Here is a 13,341-nt window from a genome sequence, read left to right as displayed (position 1 = left end):
CCCTACACTGCTGCCTGGATGTTGGATGCTTGGATGTTGGATCCTTGGAAATGCAAAACCGTAACAAAGGATGACCATCAACTTGGATTTACAGCAGGACTGTGGCAATAATAAGTTATTAGCTCTCTCTCACTCTAGATACTAGCATTGAACCATGATGTTGATTGTCATGGGCAAGAATAGACACAATTTATTAGTTGATGTGACGGAGGGATATATTCATGTTTTCTAAACAGAGTTCCTCTTTTTGGGTTTATTTGGTTGATGTTGTTGTTATTGTATTTTATTTTTTATTTATTTTACTTACGTCCGTCAGGGAATCTCTTATTTGATAAAAGGCCATTGCGCACACACACACATAAAAAAAATGTAGCCCAATAGTCTATCAGAATAAAAGCAGTGTTCTAATGAATGATATCATGCCCTTTCATAACAGATCCTTATGAAGGTTTGTAACAGGTTACAACAGGTTATTAATGTTTACCTACGATATCTCATATTTACATTAATTTCTATTACCAACATCTTAGACCTGCAAATATGTACTTTACATTTATAGGATACAAGTAATATCCCCTGATATAGTGGACGTGTTGATTAACAAAAATAAGAATAAAAAGGTCAGTTAATGGTCCTGATTCATATTTAGGATGGTTCTAGTTATTTCTAATTCAAAGTAAACAGGCAACAAAGTAGTACACGCATAGTCCGTGATGTAATTAGCGACATGAGTAGGGCTTTGTGTCTGTCATACTTTACATGTGTACTGGCCCATGACTTCTGATATGATTTCATCAGCCATGTTGTCCTAGTGCCAAAAGGTCTGAAACTACTGGATTTTGTGGCTGTGACTGCCAGTAACTGGATATTAGTAGATTCAGGCAGGGCAGAACTGCTATTTACTTTGAAGAAGCTTAGTACTGTACCTGGTAATCATGCTGTTTATATGCTAAATAAAACCGGAATGTTCGTGTATTGTGGAGAGACTGAAGGACAAACCTCATCTTTGTTCTCGCCTGGATAAAAGGCGGCATGCCAAGAAAACCTTCCTGGCAGCTCCTATTTACAGTCCAGCCTCGTCCAGCTGTGGTCTGGGCTGCCATGCGTCCATATGGCTGATAAGGATCAGTCTGCTGGGCCACATAGTGCTGTTCTGTACGGAGAGGAGGAGAGGATAAGAGACAAACGAGCAGCCACTTCAGCCAAACTACTCTCATAACTGAAGCACCTGCAGGATCTACTGTCATCATAGATGCCGCATTCTTTTTTACGTTTTACCTAACTGATGTAAAAGTGTATTGCCATCCGTGTGTGTGGGAGGAAGTGTGTGTGTGTGTATGCGTGCGCACTCATGCGTGCTTGTAAGAGAGGAAAAGCATGGCGCAGGATGGTATGTGTAGATGCTACAATCAGTGGTCAGTTTGTCTGCAGCTATATATTGTAGTGCAATGAACTAGAGACATGCACTTCAGCACTATGGTGTGAAAGGCTGCTGTAGCCTATACTCAACACAAGATCAGTACCAATTCTAGGGTGTATACCACTATCATTGTAGCTGTCAACATCCAACATCAATGGTGTCAAGATGGTCTTTTGAGCAGGAAACAACAAGTATTTCACCTTTTATGCTCTGACTTAAGCCCCAGGCACTATGACTGTGGATGTGATATCTAAAAATATCTTCAAATATCTTGCAAAGGTGTCTTCACAAAAAAGAAAGTGTGTAGCTTCTCTTTCAGTTCTAGGTCACAAGCGCTTCTTTTTTTATGTCTTGTTCGTTTGAACTACGGAGAGAAGAGGGTGACAAGGAGGAGGGAAAAAAACAAGCACAACACGTCTGTGGAATTAATCAGAGCACATTGAGGGAAGGAAACCACGATATTCAATGTGAGAGTGAGAAAAGGCCATTGATCAGTCCAGAAAGATGTGCCTGTTGTTTTCAACTAGAGCTAGATTTTAAATCTCTACTGAATGGCTCAGATTTATTTTTGTTGAATTGTTTTTGTTGAAATGTCTTATTTGAATTATTCATATCCGTTCGAATGTGGGAAATTCTTGGTTTAATTTGCTTTCACATCATTTGCCTTGTTGTTGCGACATCACACAAATTGTCTTAGTTATGTCTGTTCCCTTCTGTTCTGTGGCATGTTTTACTCAACTCCATTAAATATTCAGAAGTGAATGCCGCTACACATTCAAGAGACTCTCTAAAAAGTTTTTGGGGGTAATACATGCAGAAGCACTGGGTAAAATCATGTCCACAGCTCTTCTTCTGACTTGAATTCAGTGTGGATGAGCATCAATGGTGCAACATGTTTTATTACAACTTATCTTTTCAGTTTCTCTCATTAACCCAGGGCTGTCATATGGATCCGGCCCGCGAGCCCCTTCAATCCGGGCCTGTTTGAGTGTTTAAAAAAATACAAATATTAATAAAAAATGTAGAATTATTTCTGAGGAGAAACAATCTCAATCGACATAGAAATGGCAACAACAACAACAAATATGAAACTGTAAAAATGATAATGGACTTACATTTATAGTCTCTTTATGCTGCTCTACACCGAATTCAACTCCAAGAAAACAGAGCTGTGGACATGATTTTACCCAGTGCTTCTGCATGTATTACCAAAAAGAACGTTTTTAGAGAGTCTCTTGAACATGTAGCAACATTCACTTCTGAATATTTAATGGAGTTGAGTAAAACATGCCACAGATCAGCCACCGAAAAGCTAGACAGTCAGGAAGCATAAAAAATTCCAAAAGCGATGGATAGATGGCAATTTTCAGCAAGCTTTGACGGCGAGGAAATATAACCAATTTTAAGTGTGGCTCTCCGGACCTTGGTGAAGACTGAATGCAGCCTGTGGGGCAAAATGAGTTTAACACCCCTGCATTAACCTGTCTGTGTTTTAAGGTTAATTTTTAAAAAAGCAGATTTTTATTTATTTACAATGAAGACAGAAACCAAATGGCACAGGGGGAAATCAAGAAAGCACAGGCTTAGAAAAGAGCAAATTATCGTGAATGGCACAACACTGGTGCTTTTGTTCTATTTTATCTTGGGATCTCTTATTTAGGTCTGCTATTGATGATACACTTAAGAGGTCAAATGAATTGCTCATCATTAACTAGTGAATCATTGAAGGTCACTTGGCCTGGTTCCATCTCCTCATCAATAAAACATGTAGTTAATTATTCTCTCAATGTCACCTTGCACGTCTTTAGCTTGTGTTGCTTTCCTTTAGTCAATCTGATCCATGTTAACATGAGATTTTATCATGTTTTGTTCATATCCCATTATTTGCTTTCAACAGCTATTTTCATTTTCAGTGGGAGTCCCAGTGTTTATGATTTATTGGGGTCACGGCCACAAATAGACAACGCAAGTCTTGTTTTTCAGAATAGTGGTGTGTGTGACTGTGTCCTCATACAGTGATATCCACATAGGTTTCCACAGTATTCATGTACATTGCGAAAAATGTACAGATACAACAACTGCTGTCAGTCCCATCCAAATGAACACCCACTGGACTCACCCAGTACACCACCTCTACATTGGCTTGCGAAAGTATTCATTCCCCTTGGCATTTTTCCTATTTTGTTGCCTTACAACCTGGAATTAAAATAGTTTTTTGGGACGTTTGTATCATTTGATTTACACAACATGCCTACCACTTTGACGATGCAAAATATGTTTATTGTGAAACAAACAAATAAAACAGAAAACTTGAGTGTGCACAACTATTCACCCCCCCCCCCCCCCCCCCCCCCCCCCCCCCCCCCCCCCCCCCCCCCCCCCCCCCAAAGTCAATACTTTGTAGAGCCACCTTTTGCAGCAATTACAGGTGCAAGTCTCTTGGGGTATGTCTCTATACATTTGGCACATCTAGCTACTGGGATTATTTTTGCCCATTCTTCAAGGAAAACTACTCCAGCTCCAGCTCCTTCAAGTTGGATATGTTCTGCTGGTGTACAGCAATCTTTAAGGCATACCAAAGATTCTCAATTGGATTAAGGCCTGGGCTTTGACTAGGCAATTCGAAGACAGTTAAATGTTTCCCCTTAAACCACTCGAGTGTTGCTTTAGCAGTATGCTTAGGGTCATTGTCTTGCTGGAAGGTGAACCTCCGTCCCAATCTCAAATCTCTGGAAGACTGAAACAGGTTTCCCTGAAGAATTTCCCTGTATTTAGCGCCATCCATCATTCCTTCAATTCTGAGAAGTTTCCCAGTCCCTGCTGATGAAAAACATCCCACAGCATGATACTGCCACCACCATGTTTCACTGTGGGGATGGTGTTCTCAGAGTGATGAGAGGTGTTGTGTTTGCGCCAGACATTGCGTTTTCCTTGATTGTCTAAATGCAAAATCTGACCAGAGTAGCTTCTTCCATATGTTTGGGGAGTTTCCCACATGCCTTTTGGCGAACACCAAACTGTGTTTGCTTATTTGTTTCTTTAAGCAATGGCTTTTTTTCTGGCCACACTTCCGTAAAGTCCAGCTCTGTGGAGTGTACAGCTTAAAGTGGTCCTATGGATAAATACTCCAATCTCTGCTGTGGAGCTTTGCAGCTCCTTCAGGGTTATCTTTGGTCTTTGTTGCCTCTCTGATTAATGCCCTCCTTGCCTTGTCTGTGAGTTTTGGTGGGCAGCCAACTCTTGGCAGGTTTGTTTTGCTGCCATATTCTTTCCATTTTTTAATAGTGGATTTAATGGTGCTCTGTGGGATGTTCAAAGTTTCAGAAAAAAAAATTCTAACCCAACCCTGATCTGTAGTTCTCTGTTTGGAGAGCTCCTTGGTCTTCATGGTGCCCCTTGCTTAGTGGCGTTGCAGACTCTGAGGCCTTTCAGAACAGTTGTGTGTGTATATATACTGAGATCATGTGACACTTAGATTGCACACAGGTGGACTTTATTTATCCAATTATGTGAGCAAAGGGGGGGAATATATACGCACACACCACTTTTCTGTTTTTTTATATTTTATAATTTTTTTAAACAAGTAATTTTTTTCATTTCACTTCACCAATTTGGACTATTTTGTGTATGTCCATTACATGAAATCCAAATAAAATTCAATTTCAATTACAGGTTGTAATATAACAAAATAGGAAAAATGCCAAGGGGGATGAATACACTGGCACTGTAAAAATACGAGACTTGTGCGAGACTTACAATCTAGCCAATGTTCTACGATTTCTATCTTTAGAAAAAAGTAGTGTTGAGCTTAGGGTCAAATATGAATATGTGTCAGTCACTTTTATAGGGCAGAGGGTCAGGAAAGGTCAAAAGAGTCATTATTAGTACATCAAAAATACATTCCCTGTTGTCACAACGGAGTGGGAAAATCTCCTTTGGTCTTATGGGTGATAATGATGAAATTATTATTACACCATCTGTAAAACCCATCTATACAGAAACACTTTTCAGGAAGGCGTATTATTCTTTAATAAAAATAAATAAATAAATGTTTTAGCACATCCAGGGATTAATCTCAGACTACCATTGTTCATCATCATCTCTGAAAAAGTGTGTAAATTGTACATATACCTACCTCAACTTGGTTTCTGAACAGAATACCCTCCTCTGACGTCATTGATACATGATACTGTACTGATCTTCTTACCAAGAGCATAAATCCAAATGTGAAACAAATGATAAGGCGTTCAGTGTTTTGATGGTGGATGGTATTCTGTTTACCACTGTAAGTGCATCAGCAAGCAGACTGAGACAACAGGAAAATGCACTTGTCAACAAACCCGCTTCATTGTTTAAGAGGAATTCATGGTTGTGACTATTTAAGCTGCTTAGGCCTATATCTGTTTCGTTTGCCTTAAGAAAATATTTCTATGCTTTTGTTTAATTTATTTCAATCTCATAAGGATTTGTTTTTGTCCTCTGGTTTTGTGGTTATGATGATCAAAGTGGTGTGAGGTCTCTAGGTTTATCAAAGTTCTCTGTTCACGACCCAATAGCAATGTGTTTCTATACAGTTACTGTGCTTATACTATTATATAATTATCCACAATGCAAGATAGACCTATTAAACTCACAGTTTAAATGAGAACCCTTGACCCAGGAAATGGAATTGTCCTTCTTGTAGTAGGTCATACTGAAGACTTCTAACAAAAGGAGCTACTAATATTATGTATTGATTTGGATCCATTATTGGGGGTTGAGTTTTGTTCTGAGGTATTCATCAACATTAGATACTAGTAATGTAGACAAATAGCAGTGATGTTTTGTATCATACTATTCCAGCCCTACTGTAGCCAATATAACATTAGTACAAGCACAGTAACAAATGAGCATAGGAATGTCATTCCATTTTGTTAACTTCTAACGCATAGTGTACAGATGTCCTTAGTGTCTCAGTTGCAAATGGAAGATCACAATAGTAATTGAAAAACAAAACTATATAACTGTAAATAAATGTATGCAAATGTACATGTTAAAAGAACATTCCTCTCAGAGTCCTGATTGTGAAGGGTGTCTGTTGACTGGAGGTCGCCGCCACAAGATGGCAGTTACATATGATGTAATACAGATTAAAATAGTGTGGTGTATGTGATGTATTAAATGACAAAAATGCAAAAAAACTAAAAAACTGTTAATTATTGGTATTTTAAGTAAGTTGCATTGTGTAATGAAAGTCTGAAGTGCTTGAACTGCATTCAATCAGAATTAAACTAATGTTATTGTAAATTGAACAGTAAAAACAGAACATGACATTTTTGTACATATTGAATTTTTGTACATTTTTATTTGATTCTAATGCAACACAAAGTACCAAAATTAATTTAATAAAGTACACTGTGGCCATTTCTTCAGCCTCCACTTAGATAATTTGTGTTTTGGTAACACAGGTTGTCACATTATGTGCATGCAACTCTAAAGATATGGGTATAATGGTAATGTATTATACAATGATTCATATATTTTCACTAGAGCCACTGGTTATACAGCATTCCAACAGCATTGTTATTGATATAATCCAGTGTTTGCAGAATGGGCAGTGAATGAACAAAAGATCAGCACATTTACACACCGATACATTTAAGTGCATTGAGTTCTTGGCTTTGAATACTGTGTGTATACAGTATGCAAATAGGTAGGTGTGGGTAAAATGTACATTCTGCATGATGACATACTAGATAATAGGTGCAATTTACCTCTTCATTCATTATTGAAGAGGATGTATCCACTGACAATGTATGTGTCCCAAATAGCACCTTATTCCCTATTTAGTGAACTACTTTTGACCAGACCCTATAACCCTATGGGCCCTAGCCAAAAGTACTGCACTACATGGATGAGGGTGCCATTTGGGACACAGTGAGTGGCTACTGCAGCTCACCAGAGGAAAATAGGTGAACAGGATATCAGGACAGACAGGGAGAGCTGTACAGGTGTCAAAGCCTCATAACTAGACAGTACTGGACTGAAATAAGCTGTACAATATGTGATGTGGATACCAACAATGTTCCATAACTCAGATCTCTGCAGGCCTGAGATGTAAGTGTTATGGAGTTTGTGGTGTTGCTCATCACTGTGAGATGTAAGTGTTATGGAGTTTGTCTGCTGAGAAATATCCCCAGAAGCCATTGAAGAAATCCCATCATTCTTTATTGGAAATATTAGGTCATTCTCACCTTTGGATTGGCATCAGTGGGCAGTGTATTTATTCGACAGGTTAGTACATAAAAAATACACTAAGTGGGTTTTAGCATAAGCTACACATTACAGTGAACTTAAACATTAGTTACATTTGACTTACAGTATATCACAAAAGTGAGTACACCACTCAAATTCTTGTAAATATTTGAGTACATATTTTCATGTGACAACACTGAAGAAATGACACTTTGCTACAATGTAAAGTAGTGAGTGTACAGCTTGTATAACAGTGTACATTTGCTGTCCCCTCAAAATAACTCAACACACAGCCATTAATGTCTAAACCGCTGGCAACAAAAGTGAGTACACCCCTAAGTGAAAATGTCCAAATTGAGCCCTCACTAACAGGGTTGTACTTTTTTATTTTTATTTGTACATATAGAACATTTGTTTTATTTTATTGCAGTTCATGGGACCAACACTTCATATGTTGTTTACATTTGTTCAGTGTATAAAGAGTATTTTTAAAGGAATTACTTGTAACCAGCAAAACTCATTAAAACATGTTTATTGTAACATTACAAATAATTTCCATCTTGAATCACACTGACAATGGACCTCAATGGGTTTTAAAAGTGCATAGCCTACAGTACATACCTACATAATACAATGTACAAAATCCCCAAAATAAAGAAATTAGATAATTATTTCAATCAAAAGGCAAACATTGTACACAGATGAAAGAAAATAAAACAGCCCAGTCTCCATACCTATATTGTTCCATGTAAATCAATTGCTATATTGTTCCAATATTTGCAGTTGTTAAGCAAAAGAAAGGCCTCTTAAATTGAAATTGTTGCCAGTGGAACTTTGAACAATTTGTGCAAATCAATTGTGGGATCATACAACAATGCACAAATGTCTTCAATTTGCACATTTGACATGAACCATTATAATTACAGTTGTAGGCTATATGACACCTTTACAATTTACCTTATTTTCTGTACTTGGTTTGTGACATATTGAGTGTAAAAAGTACTAATATAGTGAAATAACAGAAACCGGGAATCAGTTAAACATTCAATTGATCACCTGATAATACTCTTAACAGTTTGTCTTAAAAACAAGTAACTGCTTCATTTAACTAACAAAAGGCTATTCAAAAGGATATTTATTTGTCTTTATGCCTGCTGTGGAATCGCTCTAGTAATGCTCGAAGGACATTCCCAGGAATTATTTGGTGTCTGTCAATGAGTGCTTGAACTGCTTGCTGTGTCTGCAAATCAGAAAAGGAAAATTCTCTGACCCCGTCTTTCCCAATCATTTGACTTTTGTGTGCACTACATGTCAGACAGTAAGTAACCATTAAATTACAGTTGCATAATGACTTACCTTTTCAGCTAATTCTGCTGCACTAATGTTATGGTCGTATGGGATGGGGTTGCCTAGGTATGTACGAAACTTCACAGGAAAACCCCCATAGACAGGGGCCATCGGCACGCGGAACTTTTCATACGACCATCTGAAAAAGCCTGAGAAATATAAAGTGTTCATGTTAATTTGAGCTATAATAAAGTTAAAATAAAATAAGTTACACTGCAATTAAAATTAATAGTTAAGCATACATACTTAATCCTCCGAGAGATCGGAATCCTTCCCTGACGTTTTGAGTAAACATCGGAATTATTGGCTGAAAAATGTAAAGAAGACATTAAATATCTAAGAGGATTTCAGATAAAGTTATGCTCCTGTGTGAGAGTAAGAAGTGACATGTACTGTCTGTCCCCAAATGGCATTCTATTCCCTATAGGGCTCCAGTCAAAAGTAGTGCACTATATAGGGAATAGGGTGCCATTTGGGACACATCCTTTGAGAACAAAGACAGACGACCAAAACCCATATGTACCACTTTGGAATCGATAGCCACTTGTGCAAAGCCCTTTCTCTTCCCCCAGAGCAGTGGATAGGTCTCGTCACTGAGGAGGGCTTCCCTCACGCCTCCAGGTGAGATGCCCAGGAGGTGGCCACTTTTTAGGGCCTTCACACACTCCTCCTGGGGCCCGTGGATGACACTGAACACCTCCAACAGCAGCTTGAACCCTACAGAGAACAATAAAAGGTCCTGCTTTTAGGGTCTAAGTGGCTCATGTAGTAAGAATGGACTACGGCAGCTATAGGCTATACACTTTACTGATCAACTACAGAGGACTGAATGTAACATCTCACTTTTATATTTAGATACTGGGAAATGGAACTGTGAAGATCTTACCTGGAACTTTGAACAGAAAGTAATCAGCGACTGAGTGAACAATCCGTCCCTTTTGAATGAGGACCTTTGCCAGAAAGTAATAATAGTCAATGGGAATAGCCCCATGATAATAGACTATAAGAGCTGCTCCTTCATTGGGAATCTTCTCCATACCATGGATTTCATATCCTGTTTTGAAAAAGACACATTTATATAAGCATTGGCAATAGTCATTGTCATGGTAAAGCGGAAGTAAACAAGCAATAAACAAACACCCTGCAACATCCCCTGACATATACACACACGTATAATTTGTGTTTATTTATTTAACTAGGCAATTCAGTTAAGAACAAATTCTTATTTACAATGACGGCCTACCCCGGCCAAATCTGAAACCGGACGACGCTGGGCCAATTGTGCGCCGCCCTATGGGACTCCAAATCACGGCAGGTTGTGATACAGCCTGGAATCAAACCAGGGTCTGTAGTGATGCCTTAGACCACTTCGCCACTTGTATAAATACCATGCCAGATGAACCCGTGGCCATCCCATAACGTTGCCAGCGTTTTTCTAGCACCATCCCACAGGTTGTTGGAGTAGGCCTCCCTGAGCTGGTTCTTGTGTTTGTACACATGGAGGAAGAGGATGGAAAGGTAGAGGAAGATCACAATGAGGAAGGGCAAGATGAAAACGACAACCAGAGGGGTGAAAACCCAGGCCAGGTACTCCAGATAGCTCAGATAGTCTTCCAGTGGTCCTAGTCCTGACCATTCCTCAAATGTGTGACAGAGGCAGGCTAGAAAATCATCTCTATCACCAAACATGCAGGACTCGTTCCCATTTGACATACTGCCTGCCTGCCACAGTTAGCCTCTCCCAAAGGAAGCCAAGTCGAATGAGGACACCATCTGCCAATGGGCAGGCCTGGAGTATAGAATGGAGAGAAGAGGACTAATGTAAAATAGCAATACATTAAAGTAAACCAAAATACAATGAGAGCATGTTTTACACATGCTGGTTAATATGCAAATTATGACATCAGCATGCATAAATGAACAATTAGCTAGATGAAGTTCAGCTATTTGATAAACAACCCAAATAGCAAGTAATCAAATGGTATTTGCAGCATCACTGAATGAAAAATTATAAAATGTAGCTAGCTAGCTATAAGTTCTTCAAAGGGTAATACGTCACAAACCTTTTATTCTTCCAGCGTAAATAATACTGGGGACAGATCATTCCAGGGCCAGACTCTAAAGAGAAATGAAAGTAAATGCCATTCATTCACCCCTTGTGACAGCTGAGTTAGCTAGCTACGTTAGCCTTGTACTGTCTTGACGCCACTCGTTAACGCGCTGTAATAACTAGCTAGCGAATAGCATACTAGCTAGTGAGCTACAACTTTAAAGTCCAATTTAAAACTAGACATCTTAGCAAACTAGACACAGTAATGAAAAAGCTGCTCGTTATGAATCGCATTTCCCTCGATTACCTAGCAAACGTTTAATTTACACAGTAGGTACAAAGATATACATCTGTCTGTGGGAACGTTAGCTAGTTCTTGAGACTGAATGACCTCAATTACGTTAGCATTGACATCAATGCATAACGAGCTAACGTTAGTACAGCTACTGCATGGACATCTATACTAGTTATTGCATAAATAACAATACTATATTTTAATGAAATAATTACATACTTTTTTAGCACTGGTTTGATCCCCTTGGAAAGTCGATAATTACAGATTATTTTCTTCTTTGTTCAACCGGTTCCTTATTCATGTGACACAAGCAGGAACGAATGTCATCGAGGCAAAACAACTTGTGTGGAATGAACTGCAGTAGAATAGGCTTTATGTTAGCTAGCTTGTATATTTTAGGTCTGGATTTGATCAGATAGCAAGTGTGAACCACATGATGATTGATAATGGAAGATCGAATGTGGTTGTCGACATTATTTTTTGCCAAATGAGCTTGGCTGGAGATGATCATGGGACGATACATTGATTGTGCTCAAGAGCTTTTGTACAGTAAGTAAGTTAGCTCACAACAAGTACAACACTCAATGTCAACTGTGTTGCACTGTTTTCACTTTTCACTATCTTCTATTTCTCCCGGTGTGTAGGGATCGTAAATTGGTATAGATCATTGGACATACCTCACACCTTTTAATGATTGACATTGACATGCATTTTGATGACTTTTTCACAAGCTTTGAAAACTGAAGATTTTGTCTGTAACTCTGCCTATTGTTGCACTCTCAGAGGCAGAGGATGAGCATGGAGAAGAGCTGTCAGAAGATGAAGAGGCTGAAGAGGAGAATGGACCGATCGATGAAGAAGCCCAACTTAAGGCAAGCATGGGACTGCCTGTGGAGTTCATAAGTTCCTCTGCACAGAAAAGAGCTGTACGTAGTAGCAAGTTAACTTTGCCTATGTCTGTCCGTCACCATAGAGTCCACCTAAAAGAAAGAAAAAAGATAATGTTGCTCCGATGCTCTCTCTCTTGAAGGGGAGAAAGTTGATGAGGAAGAATGCCATCCACTGGGAAGCAGCTCCTGAGAATCTGGATGAAGAAGATCCACCTTCACTCCAGGTGGAGAAGAATGATTCCACTGTTGAAAGCACCAAGGTTGCATTTGATTTGATCTCAGTGAGGGGCCAGGAGGAAAAGCAGAACCTCCACCCTCCCAGGCAAAAGTAGTGCACTATATAGGGAATAGGGTGCCATTTGGGACACATCCTGTGAGAACAAAGACAGAAGACAAAAACCCATATGTACCACTTTGGAATTGATAGCCACTTCTGCAAAGCCCTTTCTCTTCCCCCAGAGCAGTTGATAGGTCTCGTCACTGAGGAGGGCTTCCCTCACCCCTCCAGGTGAGATGCCCAGGAGGTGGCCACTTTTTAGGGCCTTCACACACTCCTCCTGGGGCCCGTGGATGACACTGAACACCTCCAACAGCAGCTTGAACCCTACAGAGAACAATAAAAGGTCCTGCTTTTAGGGTCTAAGTGGCTCATGTAGTAAGAATGGACTACGGCAACTATAGGCTATACACTTTACTGATCAACTACAGAGGGCTGAATGTAACATCTCACTTTTATATTTAGATACTGGGAAATGGAACTGTGAAGATCTTACCTGGAACTTTGAACAGAAAGTAATCAGCGACTGAGTGAACAATCCGTCCCTTTTGAATGAGGACCTTTGCCAGAAAGTAATAGCCCCATGATAATAGACTATAAGAGCTGCTCCTTCATCGGGAATCTTCTCCATACCATGGATTTCATATCCTGCTTTGAAAAAGACACATTTATATAAGCATTGGCAATAGTCATTGACTAGTCAAGCAGCGCCGATGGAGAGCCGACTCCCTGTCGTGATCCAGGGGAGTCAGAGTTTGGAGGAAGGCTGAAGTGAAGTCAGGCGGGCACTAGTGAAGTGATCGATCTGATTGGACAGACTTTTGTCAG

The 13,341-nt window shown here is 39.4% G+C and overlaps 1 protein-coding gene across 2 annotated transcripts; it reads right to left on the bottom strand.

The window, feature by feature from the left end:
- Positions 1-8,170: 8,170 nt before the first annotated feature.
- On the bottom strand, positions 8,171-11,698 carry LOC139387397 (transmembrane protein 68). Of its 2 annotated transcripts, XM_071133550.1 has the most exons (8): positions 11,566-11,698; positions 11,065-11,119; positions 10,390-10,790; positions 9,888-10,055; positions 9,525-9,718; positions 9,248-9,308; positions 9,011-9,150; positions 8,171-8,894 (listed from the first exon to the last, which is right to left on the bottom strand). In XM_071133550.1, the coding sequence occupies exons 3-8, from the start codon at positions 10,712-10,714 to the stop codon at positions 8,790-8,792; spliced, it is 993 nt and encodes a 330-aa protein (XP_070989651.1). In that variant the 5' UTR covers positions 10,715-10,790; positions 11,065-11,119; positions 11,566-11,698; the 3' UTR covers positions 8,171-8,789. The 2 variants fall into 2 exon arrangements, with proteins under 2 accessions (XP_070989651.1, XP_070989650.1); XM_071133549.1 differs by lacking the exon at positions 11,566-11,698 and having other exon boundaries at positions 11,065-11,340.
- Between the last annotated feature and the right edge of the window lie 1,643 nt (positions 11,699-13,341).

The sequence above is a fragment of the Oncorhynchus clarkii genome, chromosome 28 (assembly GCF_045791955.1).
Source record: "Oncorhynchus clarkii lewisi isolate Uvic-CL-2024 chromosome 28, UVic_Ocla_1.0, whole genome shotgun sequence".
NCBI lineage: Eukaryota > Metazoa > Chordata > Actinopteri > Salmoniformes > Salmonidae > Oncorhynchus > Oncorhynchus clarkii.
Note: the sequence above shows the minus strand (reverse complement) of the source record. Positions and strands in the feature narration are given on the sequence as shown.